The 25006-nt window shown below is 42.6% G+C and overlaps 1 protein-coding gene across 4 annotated transcripts in view; it reads right to left on the bottom strand.

The window, feature by feature from the left end:
- The window catches only part of PLPP1 (phospholipid phosphatase 1), an 81157-nt gene extending 57446 nt beyond the window's left edge, over positions 1-23711 (bottom strand). For 2 of the 4 annotated variants that reach the window (XM_034440881.3, XM_034440880.3), the window contains exon 1: positions 23271-23711. In XM_034440881.3, coding sequence (XP_034296772.2) covers positions 23271-23328 — 58 coding nt within the window. In that variant the 5' untranslated portion in view covers positions 23329-23711. Of the gene's footprint in view, positions 1-20872; positions 20898-23270 lie in introns of those variants that run through there. The other 2 variants (XM_034440882.3, XM_034440883.3) reach the window with 2 other exon arrangements.
- Between the last annotated feature and the right edge of the window lie 1295 nt (positions 23712-25006).

Genomic DNA, 25006 nt, shown 5'->3' on the forward strand with positions numbered 1-25006 from the left:
CTGTGGCTGCCGGCGTCCCGGTATAGCCAGCTGGCGCCATCGCTGGTTATTGGGGGCAAATTATTGGCCCCCACGGAAAGGGCCCGCAACTTGGGTGTCCTCCTGGATGCACGGCTGTCTTTATAAGGGCATACGACGGCCGTGGCCAGGGGGGCCTTCTATCAGGTCCGCCTGATACGCCAGTTGCGCCCCTTTCTGGATCGGGACTCCCTACGCACGGTCACTCAAGCGCTCATCACCTCTCGTCTGGACTATTGTAACGCTCTCTACATGGGGCTGGGGTGCACCCGGAGGCTCCAACTGGTGCAGAATGCGGCCGCGCGGGGGATTATGGGAGCGACCGGGCGCTCCCATGTGACTCCTCTCCTGTGCGAGCTGCATTGGCTCCCGGTGGACTTCCGAGTGCGCTTCAAGGTGTTGGTGATCACCTTTAAAGCGCTCCATGGCTTAGGGCTGGGGTATCTACGGGACCGCCTCCTGCCACCAATTGCCTCCCACCGGCCAGTTCGCTCCCACAGAGAGGGCCTCCTCAGGGTGCCGTCGGCCAGGCAATGTCGGCTGGCGACCCCCAGGGGGAGAGCCTTCTCTGTGGTAGCACCCACCCTCTGGAACAATCTACCCCCAGAGATACAAGTGATCCCAGACCTCCGGACTTTTCGTCGGGCCCTTAAAACCTATTTTTTTCAGTTTGCCGGCTGTCCTGATTTTATTATTGGTTTTAATAAATTTTGGTATGGCTTTTAATTGGAATGTTTTAAATTAATGAGCCAAATTTATTTAATTATTTTAAATTTATTCTAACTTTTGTATATAAAATGTTTTATTTCTGGCTGTTCACCGCCCTGAGTCCGAAAGGAGAAGGGCGGTATAGAAATTTGAATAAAGATAAAGATAAAGAACCTGATATATGTGTCCTTCTTCACTTATTCTCTTGAGGTTTTTATGCAAATATTGGAAGTCATGCTGAAATCATTCAAATGATGTACACCAAGCCTACCTGTCACCAAATTTTCCAGATGCATCTAATATAATGGGGATATTCACACACTAAGCTAACACAGATTCATCAAAGAGAAGGAACAACTTGGCTATACCAGTACTGAAAGCAGCTTCCAACTCCTTCTTGTCTCCAGCTGATATCCTAGCCACCATTATAATGGCTGGCTGGACATCACTATTGGTTTTCTTTACTAGATTTAAAAACTCCAATGCAAATATAGAATGGTCCAATTGGGGATAAAGCCATTCTATGCAGGGTAGGAGAGGAGGCAAATCCAATCCCTTAATATCTAATAAAAGTTTTCCTTGAGGGGAAAAAGAATATTCTGAATCTGGCTCATTCTCTCATACATTAACCTTACCAAGTCATCCAGTTTAGAGACACCCTACATTTAAATATGGCGATATTCCTAAACTACCAGCTAAGTCAAAGTTCTTGAATAATGCACTCATTTCTTGCTGCAGCTGCCACTGCCAGGCAATGAAATGATTCAAAACCATTTTCCCCACTGTCTCCCAACATCAACATTTCCTTTGTGCCACTCTAGCAAGAGCCAGGTTTTAAAATATACAAATATGTATACAAAAAGATTCATTCTATTATGCATAAAGAGCTGTTTTAGAAAACAGCAGTTAGAAATGGAAGCTAACTGAAGATTATTTAGTCCTACAAATCATTGTAACTTGGACATTTTAGTAATACGTACTGGGGGAAAAACTAGGAAGGACAAATGTGAAATAGTTTTAATATTTTTTTAAAAAAGGCCACATGAGGTTCCAGAAATGAAGATCATCTGGCAAAGGAGTATTCTTATTCACATTTGCCCTTCCAGCCATCCAATGGTTACAAGATCACTTGGAAAGCATTTGTCAAGGAAATTAATGTTTAAAATGTTTTTTAAGAATACTTACATTTTCTTTGAATGTCAAAATACTCCAGACATCATTTTTAAAAATATTATAACTTTATATAAATCTAAAGAGTAACAGAAATGTGGGATGGATTGGGAAACACTAGTAAGAACATATTTCTTCTCAGCAGTATAGGCCAAAACTATCACATTGGCATTATTTGTTTATATAATCAGTCAACAAGTCTGAAACTCAGAATTTAACCCTTGAAATCTGCAACAGAGATCACCAGGCAGGTGAAGAAAAACTTCATTTGAAGAATCTAGAAAAGTCTATGGACTGTCTGCATCTGGGTAATATCAGTCACAAATGCTGAACTAGATGGCTCATTCAGTTAAATCTAGAAGGTAGAACTTCTAGATTTATTCTCTGAAAAGATACTAAACCAGAGGATCAGAACTGCTGTCTGACCAAAACTTTACAAATCAGTAGTTTATAAGTGGGAAGTCAAACATTCCCTATGTTTCCAGTTCAACTTTCTAAAAACAAAGCAGTCAACATTTTGTTGATAGAATTTTGCAGAGATCCAGATGACCTTATCAGCCATCTAGAAACCTTACACTAAATCCTCTTCAGTTTTTCTCTAATCTTATTTTATATGATCTTTTTAAAAAAAGACAAAACTGTTATTGTGGCACAATTCTTGAAAGGGACAGGAAATGGTCGTTGCTTACCTGAACGACCCTTTTGTCCTCGCTGTGAAGACACTCCTTAACATGGGTACTGCTCACTCCTATTTGCATGGCTGGGTGTCAATCAAACCCTCTGGAGCTGGATACGCCCTGCTTCCTGCTTCCTTCCTCAGTCTTTTCACGAAGACACGTTGGCCAAAGGCATCAGGACGAACACGCAGAAGAATCCTCAGATTACAGGACAGGAACAGAACAGCTACAGAGGGAGAACAAGAAGAGACCTCCACCAAGGCCAGACCCGTTGGCAAAAAAGGGAGGGACGGAGTGTCTTCACAGCGAGGACAAAAGGGTCGTTCAGGTAAGCAACGACCATTTTCCTCCTCGCTGTTCAGACACTCCTTAACATGGGACATACCCAAGTTCAAGAAGAGGGGGAGGGAGTCAAGCTGAAGGCTGGCCTTGGGGAGAAATTACAGACTGCAAAACTCTCCTGCCAAAGGCAGCATCAGCAGAGGCAAACCTATCTAACCGATAGTGACTTACAAAGGAAGAAAGGGAAGACCAGGTGGCCGCCCGGCAGATATCATCTACCGATGCCTGGGTAGCCCAAGCCGCGGAGGTGGCGGCGCTACGGGTAGAATGGGGAAGGATCCCCCCCGGGACAGGAGCCTCCCGTAACTCATATGCCCTGGCGATACAGGCTTTAAGCCACCTGCCTACTGTAGGCGAGGATACCTTCTGACCCAAGGAAGAGGGAAGAAAAGACACCAATAACGCCTCAGTCCTGCGGAAAGGGGCAGTCCTCTTAAGATATCGTCTTAATGCCCTCCGGACATCTAAGGTATGCCAGCGCCTTTCAGAAGGATGGCGAGGATCCGGACAGAAGTTTGGCAAAATAATTTCTTGGGCCCTATGAAAACGTGTGTTCACTTTAGGAATAAAGGCTGGGTCAAGTCGCAGGACCACCCGGTCAGGATAGAAGATACAGAGATCACTCCTCATAGACAAGGCCGCAATTTCGGATACTCTGCGAGCCGAAGTAATTGCCAACAAAAATGCCATCTTTAAAGACAAATAGCGCAGGCTGATTGAAGAAAGAGGTTCAAACGGTGGAGCAGTCAATGTCTGTAACACTAATGTAAGGTCCCATGTAGGGTAGCGATGAATTGGCGGGGGCCGCAGATTGGTGACTCCCTGTAGAAAGGAACGGATCCTGGGATCCTGCGCCAAGGGAACACGATTATCTCCAGACAGGACAGTGGCCAGAGCCGCCACCTGACGACGAAGGGTAGCAGCGGCTAGTCCTTTAGAAAACCCCCCATGTAAAAAACGTAGAATGTCCGGAACAGTTGCCGTCGTAGGGTCAACGTGATTTGAACTACACCAGTTCGCAAATGCAGTCCAGGAAGCGTCATAAATGCGAACTGTCGAGGGCCGCCTAGCGGCCTGAATGATGGAAATGACATCTTCCGATAAATGGTCCTTGAACAGCTTTATGCGCTCAAATGCCACACGGCTAATCGGAGCCATTCTGGTTCCGGGTGGCGTATGGCCCCTTGAGTCAGGACGACCTTGTCGGGTGGAAGCCTCCACGGTGGTTCGATTGACAGGTTCCTGAGGTCGGCGAACCACTCTCGACGAGGCCAATATGGCGCCACTAGCAGTAGATTCGCCCGTTCCTGAATTACTTTTCGGATCACCTTGGAGATGATAGGTAGTGGAGGAAAGGCATAAAGGAGCCCCCGGGGCCATGGACTCCGAAGAGCATCCAAGCCCTCCGCCGCTGGCGACGGGTAACGGGAAAAGAACCTCGGCAATTGGGTGTTGAGGGCTGTCGCAAACAGGTCTACCACCGGCAGGCCGAACCTCGTCGCCAGGTCCTGGAACAGTCCGGGGTCCAGACGCCACTCGGCGTGATCTATCTGATCCCTGCTTAGCCAATCTGCTTCCCGATTCACAGCCCCGGAGATATGTTCGGCCCTGATTGATAGGAGATGAAGCTCCGCCCACGACAGAAGTCTCTCCGCCTCCTGCATCAGAGTCCAAGAGCGGGTCCCCCCTTGCTTGTTGATGTGGGCCTTGGTGGCCACATTGTCTGTCAGGATCAACAGGTCTTGGCGATACACAAGATGTTTGAAGTGTAGCAGAGCGAACCTGACCGCTCTGAGCTCTAGCCAATTTATATTGTGCAGTTTTTCTGTTGACGACCAGACTCCTTGGGCTAGCTGGGAGTTGAGATGTGCCCCCCATCCTCGCAGACTCGCGTCCGTGGTTAGAACTAGCCTTGTCGGTTCTAGGAAGGGGGAGCCCCTGTTGAGAGCCGGAGACAACCACCATCGTAGGGAAAGCCGAACCGGAGCCGGAACAGTCACTTTGAAGAGAGATTCCGCCCGACCCTGTTTTTGGAAGGGTAGCAGGAACCATTGAAGGCGACGCAGATGGAAACGTGCCCAAGGTACAATGTCTATGCACGATATTAGTTTTCCCAGAAGCTGGGAAAGTGTCAGAAGAGGTACGGTCCGGTTCAGTAATATGTGAGATACCAGGTGTTGAATGCTGGCTCTTCTGTCGGGAGACAGGAGGACAACGCACCGACTCGAATCTATCGTTGCTCCAAGATGCAGAATACGAGTCGTGGGGGAGAGATGACTTTTGTTGAAGTTCAAAGTGAACCCGTGGTCTTGAAGGGTCTGAACTACTAACTCCCGGTCTCGAATTGCCAGTGCGGTTGATGATGACAGGATCAAAATGTCGTCGAGGTAGCATGCCAGACGAACAGGCACCTCCCTGAGCGACGCCGCAACTGCTGCCAACAACTTTGTAAAAGTCCTCGGGGCGGACGAAAGGCCAAACGGCATTGCCCGATACTGAAAGTGGTGATTTCCAAATGCAAACCTGAGGTACTTCCTGTGCGACTGGTGGATGGGGACGTGCAGGTACGCCTCCTTTAGATCTACAGATTGCATCAGATCTCCCCGCCGGATGCAACCGAGCAAAGACTTGAGGGAATGCATTTTGAACCGACGGTATAAGATGTGTTGATTGAGACGTCGTAGATTCAAAATGCCTCTCCATTCGCCCGAGCTCTTCGGTACCAGGAACAGCGTTGAGTAGAAGCCGGTTTGGAGCTGATTCACAGGAACCTGTTCTATAGCTTGTATCTGTAAAAGATGTTGAATCTCGAGAGATAGCAAAAGTCGTTTTTCCGGTTGGGGCGGCCAAGGACAATGAATGTAAGAGTCCCGAGGAATGGACGTGAATTCCAAGCTTAAACCGTTGGTGACAGTTTGGACAATCCAGGCATCTGAGGTGGTAAGCGGCCACAGGTGGGAAAAGGCCTGGAGTTTCCCACCGATTGGAACCCGGGACGGTGAGTCACTTGCCCCTTCTGGCGTAGCGTGCAGAAGAAGAAGACCTGAAAGGACGTCTGGTGTTGGCTTGTCGGCGCCCACGGTCTCGAAAGGACGCCCGATCGGAAGCTGGCTGGTACTGGAACTGAGATGGTCTGTAATAAGAGGCGCTCCCAGCGCCTTGCTCCTGACGAAAGGGCTGCCGGTTATAAGGCACGTAGCGCCTATCCTGGCGTCGAAAAGAGGTGGGCAGAACCTTCTTTTTATCCCGGTTCTCGACCAGAACGGGATCCAGGGAGGAACCAAACAAGGCCGGTCCTTTGTATGGAGCCGCAGTCAGACGCCACTTGGACTTGGCGTCAGCTCTCCAGTTACGGAGCCACAGAAGACGTCGTGAGGAGACCGTTGAGGCTAGAGCACGAGATGCAAATTTTACGGCGTCCAGGGACGCGTCAGCTGAATATTCAGCCGCTGCTATCAGTTTAGCCAGATCTTGCTGCAAACGCGCGTCCTCGGGTGGAAGTCTTTCCCTTAGTTGACGCAACCACACCAGCGATGCCCGGTTAAAAAAGGAAGAAGAAGTGGAGGCACGGATGGCCCATGCTGTTGCCTGGTGCGTCTTACGAAAAGCCATCTCAGCCCGCTTATCTTCAAACTTGAGGCCATCCCCTGCTTCACCTACCAGAACGGAGGAAGACGTGAGACTAGCCACCGGTTCATCAATCGTAGGTAACTGCAGAAGATCATCCAGCACAGGAGCCGAAGCGTAGAGCTTTCGATCGAACGAATTTGGGCCAGAAAGCGAAGCGGGGTGGTCCCATGGCTTTTGAATGACCTGGCAGAAAAGGTCAGGACACGGCACAAAGTCATCATCAGGTTGAGGCAGATTAAACAAATTGCTGTTTGGGCCAGGAGGGACAGAGGCAGAGGCCAGATTTGTGTTGTTGTCCATATTAGTGGCAGCTTTCGCTTTGCGTAGCAGAGAACGAAATAAAGATGGCTTAAACAGCCCAGGAAAGGCTGGCTTGTCCTGGACCTCCTCCTCATCATCAGACATCTCAAAGTCCTCCAGGACATCATCCTCCCGGGCAGGATCAGGCCTGAGGCCATAAGAAACAGACTGCTGCTGTCCACAAGGAGGCTGCATATGACATGAATTGGCAGGAACACAGACTGGAGTTGGAAAGGCACCAGTGGCCTGCTGTAACCCCACTTGGAAAATATGGGACATCGCCTGAGTGAAAAATGATTGAAAATCCACAGGCTGAACAAAGGCAGGGCCCGCTTCAGGGCGGAGACCAGCTGCAGTGGGGGTGAACGTGGCTTCAGGAGCAGGCCGAGAAGCCTGAGACAATTGGCTAACAACACTAGAGGACCTTGACCTAGCCCTGACACCAGATTGGTTAGTCTGAGATGAAGGTAGCCCCTGAGAGGTGGAAGGACCATCCACACACAAGTCACTAGAGATGAGACCTTCATCAAGGGAGAGTCCTGGGTTACCAGACTCTTCCTGGCCTACATTTTCAGCCACTGGCTCCAACTGTTGTTTTGCTTTGGCAAATTGTTTTTCTAGGGCATTGTGCCTACGCTGGGCATCTTTATCAGACTTAGAAGACCTGGTGGATCTAGCAGGCCTAGAAGATTTAGCCTTCTTCCCCTTGACCTGTTTAGGGGAGGGTGCTGGAGAAGGAGAAGGACTCATGTCCAGGTCAGAGGAAAGGGCAACTGCCTCCATATCATCCATAATACCAACCCGTTCACAAAATCCAATATTTATTAATAATCAAAAGACAATGAATGAATTTCAATAATTAAACTTATGATAATTAATATTTAAATTTTCTTTCTTTTCCTTTTTCCTTTTTTTTTTTTTTTTTTTTTTTTATGAAAAAGCCACAATTAATAGGCAGGGAAAAAATCTTCCTCCAAAAGGAATTAGACCAGAGTAATTAATCAGGGATGTTTACAGGTTTTTTTTTTTTTTTTTTAAATTATTTAATAAGGCAAAGCAAGTACTTCCCTGAACAGCTCCAGGCACTTCCTCTCCAGACGGGTGGTAGATGCAGGTATAGTCTGGACAGCGTCCACACCTGCCAACAAACCAACGACCCTGGAAACCAAAGCCCAGGTCGTGGTGGCAATAAAGCAGCTGGAATCAGCGGGCGTCCGACAGCTCACAAAATGGCGTCCCGCGATGGCATCCACAAATGAGTCGCAAGCCAGGCGAAACAAAGCGCCTACGGCTGGACCGAAGCTGCTCTCAATTCGGCTCAAAACAGAATAAAACAGAAAGGGGAGTTTGCCAGCCGGCAGGGACTCCAGCCGAGAGGAGCTATTAGCGCCGAAAAACTCCGCAGTCCCTCGACAATATAGATAGCGGCAAATGGCGGGAAAAAGGAGATCGAATAAACCGCCAGTAAAGCCAAGCCGCTAACGGCGGCCGGAGCCCCGAACCGCCGTTACGAACCTGCAAGCCTCTCCAATTAAAGGCAGGCAAAGTTTAGGATTCCAAAACAAAAATAAAGTAAAGAAAAAATAACACAAACTTAAGGATAAATAATTAATAAAGTACAGAGAATAGACACCCTAATGCTCTTGCAAATGGCTGAGTGAAAAGACTGAGGAAGGAAGCAGGAAGCAGGGCGTATCCAGCTCCAGAGGGTTTGATTGACACCCAGCCATGCAAATAGGAGTGAGCAGTACCCATGTTAAGGAGTGTCTGAACAGCGAGGAGGAAAAGGCCAATGCTCAACTGAGGCACAGCAGGAGGAAATTATCTGAGGAACATGGATAATATTCAACAGACAGGCAAGTAGATAAAGTTTCATTCTGAGATAAAAATGATCTGGTCCATTAGGCAACAACTCCTAGTGATCACAGCTTCAACTGTTTAACCAAAGAGCAAACTGCGTCAATTTATAGATAAATTCTGAAATTCAAGGAAGGAAGTACAAGGGAGGGGAGGCCCAGAGGAAATCCTCAGATTATAATGCTGAAATCCACAGGAAAATGTGCCAACATGTTCATATCCACAGAGATGAAAAATGTGCTTCCCTTGGCAAAAAAAAGTCAGTTCAGTTCACATTTTTTCATAAGCTTGTTTACATTAGGAAAATATTTCTCTTCAGAGTAAGATTTTAAACACTGAAATTAATATTATACACTGTAAAAATAGCTCAATGTGATGGTTAACCTAAAATGTTGCTCAATAATTTCTTGCATGTGTAGTGAACCAACAGATATTCACTGCATGATCTATATTATAATTGTGGCTGTAGTTCAGATCACCTATAGGTGTTATCAAGACTAAAATGCTACATAGTTTAAAACATCCAGTCAAGCACAGTACTCTCAAGGAAACATGGAGTCATTTGCAAATGAGGATGCAGATCAACTTGAAGATCAAGCTTCCCCACAAATCGGATGAGGCTGTGTCCTATCTTTACCATTACATCAGTCCATAATTTTCCTAAGTGGTAATGTCAAACCTTTCTTCAAAAAAGAATTTCCCATTTCAAGCAGTGATGGTCCCAGCCGAATGATTACTGTTTTACTCTGCTGTTACAATGGTGTAGTCTGGGCTACCACTTAGGAGAGGACGCATTTGAGTCACTCCATCTCCCATTTTCCCAGTGTGGCAGCAAAAAACATCACTTCAAGGAGGGCCCAAACACAAACAAGCATAAAAAGCTTGGTAGTTGCTTACTGTAAATGTTGGTAGAGTTTAGTCTAATTTCCAGCATATTTTCTTCCATACCTCCCTTTGTTATTTTTGTGATAAATCTGTGTAACATGAAAAGAGTAATAGATGACAAGGGAGATAAAATCAAAGATAAATAGATAATTGATAAAGTTTAAGATATTAAGAATTAAGAAAAGGGTCAAGAGACTAAGAATTAGATAGAACTGTGCTTTATAAAGTGTAATAAGAATAAAGTGGTATAGAATTTGAAATCAAGATTTGTGGTGATAAAATTGTAAGGTAAATAATTACAATTAATAAATAAACAAGAGGTTAGAATATTGTTAAAAAATTCTTTTGGGATACTGATGGAAAAAGATATAAGGTAAAGAAGAACAAGATATGATTAAGATTGATTAATAGAAATAAAAATGAGTGAGTTAATTTGAAATTAAAACTGTATTGATATAATAGATTTGTTTAGATGATGATGTTAGAATTTATATTAAAACTTGTTCTTATAGGTTTTGAACTTTTACTGTAGAGCTTTGACTAAAAAATTTTCTATGTTTTGATTTTGAATTTTAAAAGATATAATGGGAAATTGTGAATGGAGCCTTTTTAAAATGTAAGCAATTGTACCTATTCATGACCGGATCGAGACTTCGCTCTCGAAAGAGATGTATTTTAAGTGTTATGTTGGAAAAAATAAAAAATATTTTTGAAAAAAAAAATGTTGGTAGAGTAACTTTTTATTGTTGTTACAGAAATGGGGGTGGGGGGGGAGAGGTGAAATAAAGGAGAAAGGAGAAAGCATTTTTCATTGGCCAACAAAGAAATACTAATGGATGAGACACCACTGGGCTCATCTATTGGCTAGGTTAGGAAAGATAGATGCTGCTTGGCTATTGGCCCACAAGCCAACACTATTGATTTATTTGCAAACATGTCCTTTCCCTTAGCCCAGTATGTTTCAATCTTGGTAACTTTTAAGATGGGTACCAGAAGTCCCCCATCAGTTGGATTCCACACATCTTAAAGTCACCAAGGATGAAAAACACTGCCTTAGTCTCTCTACATACCTACTGAATATAACAGTATTCAGTTATATTCAGTTGCTCCACTGCTTTGTTTCAGTTGTGGAATCAGACATTTTGGGTAATGGAAAGGCTAATGGTAATGGAAAGTACTTCCTTGGAAAGTACTCTTGGACTCAACTGACAATACTGGAGTTTAGAAGGATCTGCATATAGTTTATATGAATTTCCATCAGAAGAACAGAGCTAATATTATTGTCAATTAAACACCAAACAGCCCCAATCAATCAGTCATCTCTCCTGGGCTCTTCGTTATGTGTTGGATTCTAAATTCCATAATCCCCAGAGAACACATCTGCAGCACACCACATTAAGTTAGGCTACACTAAATAATATTTTCCTATACAGACTTCAAACACTAGCAGTAGAGTTTCCTTTTCTGTTGCAATTAGAAACAAAAGAGCTTTGCTTTCTGAAATACAGTATGTTGATGGTAAACAAAGCAAAAGTCATGCAAGAAAAATGACATTACACCATCAAGATACAGGCAGGAAAAATACAACAAAATCCTTTTGTTCAAAGTTCCATAAAGAAGTATGCAAATTTCTTCAAGCTAGATAGTTAATGAAAGACAAGAGAAAGTCCAGTTCCCTCTTGAAAAAAGTACCTTTGGGACAACCATGACCTGGATGACTGAGAATCTCCATAGACACCTCCAAAAGCTGTTTCAGAACATGAAGGTGTAACACCTTTAAGCAATATGTTAAAGCAGTTGTGTTTTTTTCCTGGCAATACATAATCCAGGGAAATAGCATGATTAGTCATGTTGTAGGCAGGCATCAGATTCATGCTACAACATGAATTTATTAGCTATTGAATCCAAAGCACTGTACAGCCCTATGGCTATTGTAGGAGGGGAATGTACTTCCCCTTCCTTAAAATATCAAATATTCTCTGAACTTCCCAAGTGTGTAAATGATTTACCAAGTCAAACATAATATAAACCAGCCATATAGACAATGAGCAGCTTTTATCTTTGAAGTCAAAGCAATATAAGGCTTAACAAATAACTAAACAGTAACAAACTGTGCCCTAGGTGGCTGTATAATTCCTGTATTAGCATCCAAAAATATTGCTAAGAGGTTATACACCTGTGATGGCGAATCTATGGCACGCATGCCAGAGGTGGCACACAGAGCTTTCTCTAGGGGCACGTGTGCCGTCACCAGCTGCTCTTCTGGTTTCCGGTGCGCGCATGCATGCCAGCTAGCTGGTCTTCACACTCACCAGAGCACCGGAAACTCGAAGACCAGCTGGCCGGTGTGCATGTGTGCGCCGACCAGCTGGTCTTCAGGTTTTTGGTACGCGTTCCGGTTTGGGCACTCGGTGCCAAAAAGGTTTGCCATCACTGTTACATACTGTAAAGGACAATTTGCCAGCTATTCTATAAAAGAAGAAAACAGATCTGCAAGCACCAATGAGTATCTTTGTGGACAAGATGCCAACTTGATTCAGCTCTATTAAAAATATATCAAATTATATCCTCACAACGGCTAAAATAAAACTTCCCGCATTAGAAAGTATCAACTATGGATGAATCTAGCTCCATTTTATCTCTCCAACTTGGCAGCAATTCTCAAACACTATAGGCCAAATCTAATTGCTAACACTATTTTATTAGCTAAAATGGGGATTGATCCTACCATCAACTCAATGCCAACCCTAAGTACATTTACTGAATAGGAACTTGATCCATGTTTGTGTAGCTTGGTCATTTCACAGCTATTGCTTTGAAGTGTTGTCTGATGGACCAAAAACAAATCATAAGCAATAAAAGAGGCTACAGTGGAAGAGAGGGAACAATAGAATTCCATATAAATGCAGCAGAAAAATAATTCAAAATAACCCAAATCTGTTTAAGGGGGGGGGGTTCTATCAATATCAAAGCAACAGAATGTGATGAAATCGTTCAAAAAGCAATTTAGAGTGTGCCACTTCTCAATTATTCACCTAGTGCAGAATTTTTCACATGGATTTCAATTACTAGAATTCCTATTGGCTAAGGAATTTTGGGAGTTGAAATCCATATGTCTTAAACCTTGCCAAGGTTGGGAAACACTGACCAAGAGTAAATCCACAAATCAAAACATTTTTACAAACTGACATTCTGTATTACAGTTAACAATAGAGCAAACAGGCGAATATACATGTCCCAGGATAATGTTGCAGGTTCCAATGTGGGTCAGTCACCGGGACCAAAAGTTTTGTCTTCCAAGCTTTCGGACTCATGCTGGAGCCCATCTTCAAAAAGAGAGAAGTTCCCTGAAGATGGGCTCCAGCACAAGTCCGAAAGCTCTGAAGACAGAACAGACCCAGATTGGATCCTGCAATGCTGAAAAACTGTAGGTATTATTTCTCAGATGGAAAATGACTTTTTTAACAAATAAATTGTTTTCCAATTCATATAGAGTCTCAGATGAGAAATTCAACATTTAAAAAATGGATTGACCCTAAATCAGATAGCAAAGTGTGAGTGACTGAGAGAGGGCCTCCCAATCCAGGAGAATAACTGGTGCAAAACATGGAGTTGAGCAAGGCTCACATTGCTACAACTTGCACCTGAGTCCAGGAGGAACTCCAGATTATGCACCAGGTCTATCTGGAGCAGTGAGACCCCACCCAAGACCAAAGATGAAAAAGTCCCATATACAAAGGAGCCCCCATCCACACCACAATGTCACTACAATTTACCAGGATTCAATTGAAGCCTATTGTTCCCCATCCAGACTCCCATAGCCTCCAGGCATTGTGAAAGAGTGTCCCCAGTATCACTTAGGAGGCATCACCAGGACAGAGATATATAACTGGGTATCACCAGCATATGGATGGTATCTCATCCAGTGATTTTATGTTGATGGACTACTGTAATGCTCTCTACATGGGGGCTCCCCTTGAGGAGCACCCAGAGGCTCCAACTGGTCCAGAATGCAGCCGCGCGGGTAGTTATGGGAGCTACATGGCGCTCCCATGTAACACCTCTCCTGCGCAAGCTGCACTGGCTCCCGGTGGTCTTCCGGGTGCGCTTCAAGGTATTGGTTATCACCTTTAGAGCGCTCCATGGCTTAGGACCTGGGTACCTATGAGACCTTCTGCCTTCTGTCACCGGTAGCCTCTCACCGGCCAGTACGCTCCCACAGAGAGGGGCTCCTCAGGGTGCCGTCGGTCAAACTGTCTACTGGCGGCCCCCAGGGGGAGAGCCTTCTCTGTGGGGGCACCTGCCCTTTGGAACGAGCTCCCCCCAGAGATATGGAGGATCCCGGATTTACGCACTTTCCACCGTGCCCTCAAGACTTTTTTATTCCAACAAGCTGGGCTGGCCTAACTCTTTTTAATTGCTTAATTTTAATTTGCTTTTAAAAAGGGGGTGTTTTAATTAGTATGGGCCAAATTTGTTTAAAATGTTTTAAATTGTTTTTAAATTTTATATTGTATGTGTTTTATCTTTGGCTGTTCACTGCCCTAAGTCCTTCAGGAGAAGGGCGGTATATAAATCCAAATAAACCTAAACCTAAACCTAAACCTTGATATTAAAAAGGAGAGTCCTGAGCTCTGCAGCACCTCACAAAAAGGGGATTGTAGGCTGGACCTCTCATTCCTTATCAACATCGATTGTCCCAGACTTGAAGGAAGGAAGAGAGCCAGTTTCTCTAGTGTTTAAAACACCAGGCTACAAACCAGGATATTGAGTTCTAGTCTTACATTAAGAGGCATGAAAGTTGACTGGGTGATCTTGGGGCAGTCACACTCTTTCAGTCCAATTCACCAAACAGGATTGTTGGGGAGGGGGGACAGGAGGAGGAAGAAGGAATATTAGGCATGTTAGCTGCCTGGTGCTCACTGGGCCAAAGCTGGACTGAAAGAACTCCAGATGATCCATTTCATCCAGAATCTTCTGAAGTTCTAATGCCATCACCTTCTCAACCATCTTCTTCTAAAAAAGGAAGATGGGAGATTAGATGAAAATTGTCCAGAACTGTAGAGTCCAGCAATGGCTTCTTGAGAGGGTCCACCCACACATCCTTAAGCGGAGTCAAGAACATCTCTTCCATTAAGGAATAATTCACCATCATTCAAACCTATTCATATGTCACCTCCAGAGGGCCTTCACTAACCAGAAACTAATTCCTTACTTATCAGCTATGAAAAGATTAAGGGCTCTCATCATAACATATGCTATTTTATTCCTATGTTATTTATTTGATTACTAGGGATAATTGCGAAGTTAATGATTATATATCCACTGATTATTTTTCCCACTGTTGATGATAATGCTATCTACCTATAACTAAGTTGGTAGAAATTTTGCTGCATTGAAATATGCTGCCCACATTGGGTCAACTACCTTTCTCTGAGAAAATAATTGTGTTTATAAGCCATGACGATTCCTGACATTCAAACACCTAGACAAATGCTTAAAACCATTTGATTACAGGTAATCCTCGACTTACAACCATTTATTTAGCAACTGTCTGAAGTTACAATAGCACTGAAAAAAGTTATTTATGATAGTTCTCACACTTATGACCATTGCAGCATTCCCATAGTCATGTGGTCAAAATTCAGTTACTTGGCAAATGGCATGTATTTATAATGGTTGCAGAGTCCTGAGGTCCTGAGTTTGTCATTTCCAACTTTCCTAGGGAGCTTCTGACAAGCAAAGTCAATGGGAGAAGCCAGAATCGCTTAACAACTAGGTGATTCATTTAACTACAGTGATTCACTTAACAGCCGTGGCAAAAAAAAGGTCATAAAATGGGGTGTGATTCACTTAACAGATGCCTTGCTAAGCAATGAAAATTTGGGCTCAATTGCGGTCATAAGTCGAGGACTACTGTATCCCGGAATTTAGCAAAGAGAGAGAACGCCTTCAAATTAGACTTGATTCCTGGCAATTACACAGACAAGATTATGCAGTTTTCAGAACTGATTTGCCAGCATCGTTTTCCTAGGATTAGGAGGGAGTGGCTTGCCCAAGGTCACCCAACTGGCTTTTCTGCCTAAGGTAGAAGTAGAACTCGGGCTTTCCCGCTTCTAGTCCCAAGCTTTAATTATTCCTTTGCAAACAAAGGAGAATTATGGCTATAATAATCATTACTTAGGGTAGATAAGAATTTCCACTAACAAAGGAAGAGCCCATTGTTGTTCTTGGCAGGAACACTACAGATGTGCATGGCCAAACAGGGAGAAATGATGGCTTGTCAATCAGGAAGCCATAACTTGCAATTTACCGGTACCTCTTTTTGTTTCATTATGAGATAGGTCTCATGATTCCTCCTTGGAAAATATTTATGTAAGATTGTAAAAGGGCCTATAAAGATTATCAAAGTAAAGAGATTTCTTTGTTGCCTGCCATAAGCAAGGTACACTAATCAATCAATAAGGAAGTTCTCTTGCTTAATTCAATGCAACACTTCCCCTAAAGGCATGTTTTGTTTTGATATGATTCAGTTAAGAAGAGAACCTAGGAATAATGGAGCCACTGAAATCTTAACAAGAGTGGGAAAGCAGACGGCTGCTAGCAACACGGCTATGATTTTCCTTTTCAGCCAAAGAGCCTAAGCCCTCAGTACTTGTAGATTTTCTTAGCGCTGAAAGGCAAATGCAAAAAAAAAAAAAGTGAGGAACTGCTGGATTTTATACCTGTTAAGAGAATCCCTCCTAAATGACAACTCTCTTCAAAGCCAGTGTATGATCAGCTTTGTGAACCTTGCAAAATATTATGCATCACTGGGCAATAAATCAAATATATCATTGGAATGTCCTAAGAGGTCAACTCTCTGCAAATTGCAGGATTCATTACACTAGAGGACTATCCAGCCTTTCAAAACCTCCAGAGAAAGGGGAAAATCACTGCATACAGTAACTTATTCCATTGATTGACAGCTCTTTCTTTAAATAATCCTTCCTAATGTCTAATTTGTATTACATCCTTTTAGTCCCATTAGTTCTGGTCTTACCTTCTGGACCAAGTGAGAATAAGTCTGAAGACGTGAAAGCCCACTTGAAATAGCTATTATGCCTCCTCTCAACTTTCTCTTCTGCAAGCTAAACATTCCTAGGTAGTCCTTCTCTGGACTTGCTCCAGGTTATCAACATCTTTTTTAAACTGTGGTGTGCAGAACTGAACACAATATCCAAGTGAGGTTGTCTGACCAAGGAAGAGAAGAGAGAAATAATCACTTTCCTTGTTCTCGTCATAACACAATAAACCCTCAATGTAATGGACCAATGGGGGAAAAGCAGAATATCCATCAGATCCAAATAGCACTCATAAAACAATGTATGGCATCTCACAGATGCGTATTTTAATAATTTTATACATGCAGTGATGGTATTTTTTTCCATGTGTATTTTTCATATACTGCACATATATACATAACAAATAAATTTACACATGGAAAGAAGCATACAATATATGATCAGATTTTGTCTGTTGCAGCTGACATCCACTAAACTGATATCTATTTACTATATTTCTTTTTGTTATACTTGTCTTATCACAAGCTGTACCTGTGAAACTTTAAAAATTTGACATATTTCTTAGCCTTGTAATTTTATACATAAGATCCCAGAAGCTTACGATTCATAAATTAACAAAGATGATGTTGTCATTCGTTCAATGAGGAATGGGATACTGTATTACTCACCTACAAACACAGAGAAATGTCAATTCTGCATTACATCAGAGTAGAAGTCATAGGATCAAAGCAGTGACTTGAAAAAGAAAAAAAATACTCCAGCATTTTCATCTAATCCAGTTTTTCTCAACTTCAGCAACATTAAGATATGGGGACTTTAACTCGCAGAATTCTGCGAATTGAAATCCATACATCTAATGTTGCTGGTTGAGAAACATTGGCTTTCCTGAAGTATCTGTTTGTCGGAATGGTAACTTCATATTTTTCCAATAGCCATGAAAGAAAATGAATGATGACAATTTTAATTAAATTCTGCATTTGTAACTTGTATGATCTTGTATGAAATAAACCCCACAGAACCTAACAGCAGAAACCACACAAAAGACACAATTTAGTATGCTGCTTCCCAATTCTCTCTTCCTAAATCTTTTCACAATCTGAATCACCATTTATTATGCATACATTTGAGTATACAAATTATGATTTGCCCCAAATGTACTATTTTAATCACTTTATAACTAAGAGCCATACTGATTCAGTTCTAGTTTAGCATTATTTTTGGTACTAGAGTTACAGGAAGCGGTCAAAAATCTGAACAGCTATTGAACTTAAATTACTCACAGCTTTGGAATTAAATATGAATAAAGCCAAATGAAAAATCTAATACTTGAACTGCTCTATCCACTAGGAAGAAAATTATTTAGAACAATGAAAAGAGATATACTTAGGGGGTATATGTGCTTCAAAAAAATCTGGAAATTGCATCAGGTTTTCATTAAAGCAGGCATGACTTTTTTCTATCTGAGACTGAAAAAGATTGTTGGTTTAAGAGTCTCATGAGATTTTTTACACTGCATTACAGATGTAATTTATCCTTTCTGAAGCTTACCCAGAAGCTCAAAAGAGGTGTAACTTTAATTATAAATACTATAATTTTCTTATTAAATTCTATCTATCCATCTATCCATCTATCCATCTATCCATCTATCCATCTATCCATCCATCCATCCATCCATCCATCCATCCATCCATCCATCCATCCATCTATCTATCTATCTATCTATCTATCTATCTATCTATCTATCTATTATCTATCTATCTAATCTCCCATTCCCTTTCTGCAGTTGAAGTTCTGTAGTTCTACATTTAGGAACTATGACTCTAAATGCTTATGAGGTTTATGTTTTCTTCTCAAAAATGCAGATCAAATTATCTAATCAGCAAAATCTGTCAAGATGATGATCTAGTTTATAAAGAGATTACAACTGAGGAAAATATATTCAACGCACAATGATCCTGAACGTCTCATTTTAAATCCTCAATTTATTATTTCTGCAATCCATATATCATAAATTATGAAACTTTCATTACTGAGATAGAAAATTTCTAGACATTTTAAAGCCATGGTGAAAAAAACTGTAGGTTGGGATAAGGGGTTAAATTAGGGAAATTTCAAATGTATCCAATATTTGTCTTACTCTCTATACCTCTAAGTTTATTTTTGCTCTTTTATTAACATTCTATGTTTTCTTTGTTTATGCATCAAAGTTTTAGGTTGCCCAATTCCAGAATGACTCTTGGTAGCTTCTCAATTAAAAAGAACTGTCTCATATTGGGAAAGAGAATTGCCCAGAGGAAATAAGTAAAAAAGAATGCTCCATCCATCCCTCAATTTCAAAGGGCTTTAGCCTTCACTGACCCAAGGCTTGGAGGAAGAGTCCAATTATTAAATCTTGTTTAAAGAGGAATACGTTGGGATTATAAATAACTGGGAGATGCTGTTCCAAAGGGCAGGTACTTCCAGAGGAGGACTGCTTCCTACGTTAAGTTAGATGACATTGTTGAAACAAGCCTTCTCTGTTAATCAAACAGGATGGACAAATCCTACAGGAAATAAGATAGCTCTGATATCTAGGACTTCTAAGACTTTAAAGATAATAATCAGACTCTTCAATTGCACCTGGAAGCTTATTGATAACCACTGCAGCTACCAGAGCAGGTCTCATACATGGGTGTAGTAAGGTAAATAAATAAATAAATAAATAAATAATTTTATTTCTATACCGCCCTTCTCCCAAAGGACTCAGGGCGGTGTACAGCCTATTAAAAGCACAAAGACAGACATCAGTTAAAAATAATTAAAATTATTAAATAATTTCGGCTCAGATTTAAAACCCCCAAAATTTAAAACACCCAATTTAAAAATCATTACATTGATAGCCCGGCTTGGCGGAACAGCAGGGTCTTGAGGGCACAGCGAAATACACGGAGATCTTACGCATTTCCGGGGGCAGTTCATTCCACAGGGCAGGGGCTCCCACAGAGAAGGCCCTCCCCCTGGGTGTCACCAGCCGACATAACTTGGCTGATGGCACCCTGAGACCCTCTCTGTGGGAGCGAACTGGCTGGTGGGAGGCTGTTGGTGGCAGAAGTCGGTCTCGAAGGTACCCGGGTCCTATGCCATGGAGCGCTTTAAAGACCTTGAATCGCACCTGGAAGACCACTGGGAGCCAGTGCAGCTCGCGCAGGAGAGGTGTCACATGGGCACAACGGGTTGCGCCCATAACCACCCGCGCGGCCGCATTCTGGACCAGTTTCAAGGGGAGCCCCATGTAGAGAGCATTACAATAGTCCAGCCGGGAGGTGACAAGGGCGTGAATGACCGTGCGCAAGGCGTCCTGGTCCAGAAAGGGCTGCAACTGGCGAATCAGGCGAACCTGATAAAAAGCCCCCCTGGCCACGGCCATCATATGCTCTTCTAAAGACAGCCGTGTGTCCAGGATTGCAAGCCCTCTCTGTGGGGGGCAGAGATTCACCCCCAATAGTCCGCGATGGCACCAGCTGACTAGGTATGCCCATCACTGTTCATGCATTTGAATTTTTGATCAAGTGCACATTCTGAGTGATCCTCAAGGGAGCTTCATGTACAGCAATTTCAATATTGCTACAAGGTAACCAAGATATATCTGACTATACAAAGAGTCTCCAAGTCCAAGAATGAATACAACTGGTGTACAAGTCTGCAAGCTACCATCTGCTTTCAAACAGGTATGAGAATCCAGGAAAATCCCAGGCTTCACAGAGTCCCAGTACAACCCCATTCAAAACCAGATGCAGAACCTGCAAGAATCACATATCTGCAAGAACCCACTGCCACTTCACCTTGCTTGAATCCTTCACCCCCACCAAAACTAACTTGGTTCATTCGTACAATTATCAGATTTGGCATATTCGTACGTGAAAGTATAATTTAGTTAGATATCTACAACGGAAGCATTGAACTTCAGTCAGGGAGCAGATCTATTAGATAAGCAACAATACACAAACACATAAGCAAATAATATACTGAATTATTCCTCCTTTGGTACAAATGGCCATGCTGCTTAGCAGCAGCCATGCATGTTGCTCTAACATCTAGTGTCATACAGTACAGAACTATTTGTCCTCTGGTGTAGTGGTCCTAGTGCTCTGACACACTACATAAATGTCATCCTATTACATCTTACTGCAAACTAATAAAAACTTCGGAGAAGTAAGGAACAATTAGACTATCCTGTCTTACCTGCATCCATTTCTCCAAAATAAAATATTTCACTGGAAGTCTTTATTCTTTCCAAAATTTTTCAAATGGGAAGGCAGAAAAGACTTTTAAAACACTGTGAGTTTTTTTTCCTGAGCCATTACATAACTAATTCTGCAATGTTATTCAGTATGTTCATCCAAGAAACATCAGTGCTGGGATGCTGATCACCAGCAATTATTTGAATATCATTAAATCAGAACTTTATGCATTCCTTTTAACTTCATTGTTGCTTAGGCCATAATAAAATGCTCAGTGTTTGAGATTTCACAATATATTTGTAGCTCTGACTGCAACAGGAAACCATGGCTGTTCTCTCATCAACTTAGATCCTATAATTTATTAAAGTGCACACTGCGTAAACAGTGGTTTATATCTTCTAAAATATTCCCTCTTGGGTCAAATATATTAGATTTAATAATAAATATATTGACAGCTTCTGCCAACCTAGCAGTTGGAAAGCCTGTAAAATATGCAAGTAGAAAAATCAGGACCACCTTTGGTGGGAAGGTAACAGCGTTCTCTGCGCCTCTGGCATTTAGTCATGCCGGCCACATGACCACGGAGATGGTCACCTAACAAACATAATCTTGCTGACATCTTTAAAATATTACATCATACTAAAGATATATTTTTAACTTTATTCCAGTTTCTTTATACAGAGTTATTAACTTGGAAGAAGAATGTTTCTTCATCTATTCAAGAACTGTTTCACACTAAAACTGATCAATTGATTCTTTAATTATCTAATTAAAGATAATTATTTACCACATCACCCAACAAAGTATTATCTATTAAAGAGCTGTTGAGAAAATTACTATTTGCAGCTGTTATCCTATATTTAAATAGATTTCATAGAAACATTCATTCTTTGCTAAACTTATACAGCATGAGACTTTCTCATCCTTTCTATAGAAGCAAATTTTCAGTTACTCTAAAGCAATTATTTTGTTGGTCCAAAATCCAATTATCTTCTATTTAATGGATTTGAAATAGCATAAATGAAATAAATCTCCATCAAGGCTTTTTTAAATCTATTAGATGAGTCTAACAGAGGATGGTGGTCCACCATCACTACACTGCCCTTAGCTGTAATACAAATATTTAGCAACAACCAAAGTTAATAGTTCAGTATTACATTCACTCAAGAAAATGTCAATCTAAAACTAGATGCTTTGCAGTAACAAAGTTTAAGGTAAGAGAAAATTAAGCTTATACTTTGCCAAATACACATTTTAATTACATTGTGATCATTCTTCATATTGCAAAAATGAAAAAGAACTGCTGTCAACAAATAAATACTGGCACAGTGTATATATATATATGTTTTGTAATCTAACCCTAAAAGAAGCTATAGAGTCACCCATTAAAAAATCCATTAAAGGCTGTATTGTAGCATATCAGTGTGCAACTTTGTCAATTATTTATCCCTTTACATTAAAGTATGTTCATATGAGAGGAAATGAAACTGCTTTCTTTCTAAACTCAGTTTGCTAAATGTACATCAATCTTCCCGTCTGATACCCATCAAATGCAATTGACTTCACCTGATGTTTGATGTGGATCCCAATACACCTGGGGGGCACCAGGTTGAAGAAGCAAGCACAAAATGCAGCTGTGATTTTTCCATCTACCAGCTGGTTGTGGTTTCTCTCTCTCTCTCTCTCTCTCAACTCTTTCTCTGTACACCACTCATTCAAGCCATTTGTTATATTAGCCAACTTGAATAAAACCCTGATTTAAGCAGAATTCCAGTGACCAAGTTTATCTAGGTGAGAGATGGGGGGGAGGGGTATTTGACGCCAAGCTAGCCAGTAAGCAAGCAGATGAACAGATGAACGCAAAGAAAGCAGCGACAACAGCAGAAGCAGACAAACCTAAAAAATGAAGGGGAAAAAATGCTGCATTTATTAACCCTTTTCCAACGCCCTCCCCAAGCTTTTTTCGGCAAAGCCAGAGATGCGAGGCAAAGATTAGCCTGTCAACATGCAGGAGGGAAGCGAGCTACCCCAGATACACATTCGCTGCATATGTACGTAGAGGCATATAAAATAAGAGCGTGGGGGATAAAACCTTTTCCCGTCCCAGAGATTCATTCAGACGACCGTCTCCCCATTTATTGCCTTCACCCAAACACGTACATATATATATATATATATATATATATATATGCCTCGTGGATCCCCGGGGGTAACCGCAGGAACAGAAGCGGAGGAATTGCCTCAAAAGCCGGCCAGGGCAGCCCCCAGCAGCCACAACAGGGGCGCGTCGGGTGGGTAAACCGACAAGTGCGCAGCGGTGGCGCATCGCCTCACCCTGAGGTGCCCAGGCGCCTCCCCTTCCTCCCCGGATCCCCCACGCTGCGGAACCCGAGGCATACCTAGGACCACACAGACCACGTCCAGCACCACATAAGGGAGCCGCGTCTTGTCAAACATCTCGGGGCTGAGGTGGTGGCGGCGCCGCCCTCAAGCGAGAGACTCGGTGGGGACCAGAGCGGCGGAGAAACGGGCTAGAAGCCCCAGCTCAGCCGCCTCCAGCAGCCACAGGGCCAGCCGAGGCGGGCGGGGAAGGGAAACAACAAAAAAAAAAAACCGGGGTAGCCCGAGCGCTCAGCTTCTCCGCCCAATGGCGCTGCCTGACACCCGAAGCGCCGCCACTAATGCGGCTCGCGGGAGGATGGGCCGCGCTTTAAGGAGGGGGAGGGCCCGAAACCACGAACGAAGGAGGGCAGGGGAAGAGGCAGACTCCGCCCCCTTTGGCGCGCACCCGCCGCGTGCCCAGAAACCCGACTGCCTCCCGCCCGCCCAATTGTTGAACTGAGGTAGCTCTCCCCCCCAGGTACGTCATAACTATTTGCTCCGCCCACGTCCTGTTTTCTGACCCTCGAAGGCCAATCGGCGCTCTCATTCGCTGCGGCGAAATTCCAAGCACGGACGCGGATCCTGGCCACGCCCCTCCCCCGGACGGACCGGGTCGCCTTCATTCATTCGCTCCCGCGAGCGGCGTTTGGTTGCTTTATATTTCTTTTCTGGGTTTTTTTTTTTTTTTTTTTTTGCCCTGTTTGCTGGAAGAGGTCACGAGAAGGCACTGATTTTCAATCTCTCCTGCTGCATTTTTAGCTTGTGTGTTTTTAATTACCTCGCTAGATCCGTTTAAACTTGAGAAAGGGCGACGGGGGCGGGGGGAAAGAGGCTTTTCCACGTGGAGGGGGTAAACGGAGTAGAAAGTAATTATTAACAGATGGTTTCGCGAAATATTAGGCACTCTTGCAAAGTTACTTAAACAAGTCTAGGCAGATTTTTAAAAGATCTGGAAAGCTGGGTTAGTCTGTTGCAAAACAAAAACAAAGACGGTATTTCAAAATCATTACTAGACACAAGAACAGTTTTATCCCGAACGCCATCACCCTGCTAAACAAATAATTCCCTCAGCATTGTGAAACTATTCACTAAATCTGCATTACTATTAATCTCATCACCCATTTCTTTCCACTTAATGACTGTATGACTGTAACTTTGTTGCTTGTATCCTTACAATTTATATTGATATTGTTTCCTGATTGCTTACTTGTACCCTATGACTATCATTAAATGTTGTACCTTATGATTCTTGACAAATGTATCTTGTTTTTTATGTACACTGAGAGCATATGCACCAAGACAAATTCCTTGTGTGTCCAATCACACTTGGCCAATTAAAAATTCTATTTTATTACTATCCTTGTTTGCTCAGAAGTTAATGTGCTGTGTGGGTTTCCTAGGTGAATGAAACTAGGATTGGTTTCTAACAACTGTGTCAAAAGGAATAAATATCTATCCAATATCTTGAAGAAATACAGAATGAAGAGCAAATAAAGAATTCAGCTTTAATTGTGTGCAGAGTTACCAAAGTCATCTTGCAAAATAATACTTCAAAGATCTGGAAAAGCTGTATTAAAAGGTGAATGGAATGTGAATTAAGTATTCCTTTTAAAATGTTTTTTATCTCTCTTTTATTGTCTAGATCTCTGAGGGCTCATGGAACTGGTTAGAGAATGCAATTCACCCATCTATAATATAGCTTAATTTTAACCAATAGAAAATTGCATTACAGCTCTGTAGAAGACTGTTCCAC

Source organism: Pantherophis guttatus, chromosome 2, assembly GCF_059756535.1.
Source record: "Pantherophis guttatus breed Tessera chromosome 2, ASM5975653v1, whole genome shotgun sequence".
NCBI lineage: Eukaryota > Metazoa > Chordata > Lepidosauria > Squamata > Colubridae > Pantherophis > Pantherophis guttatus.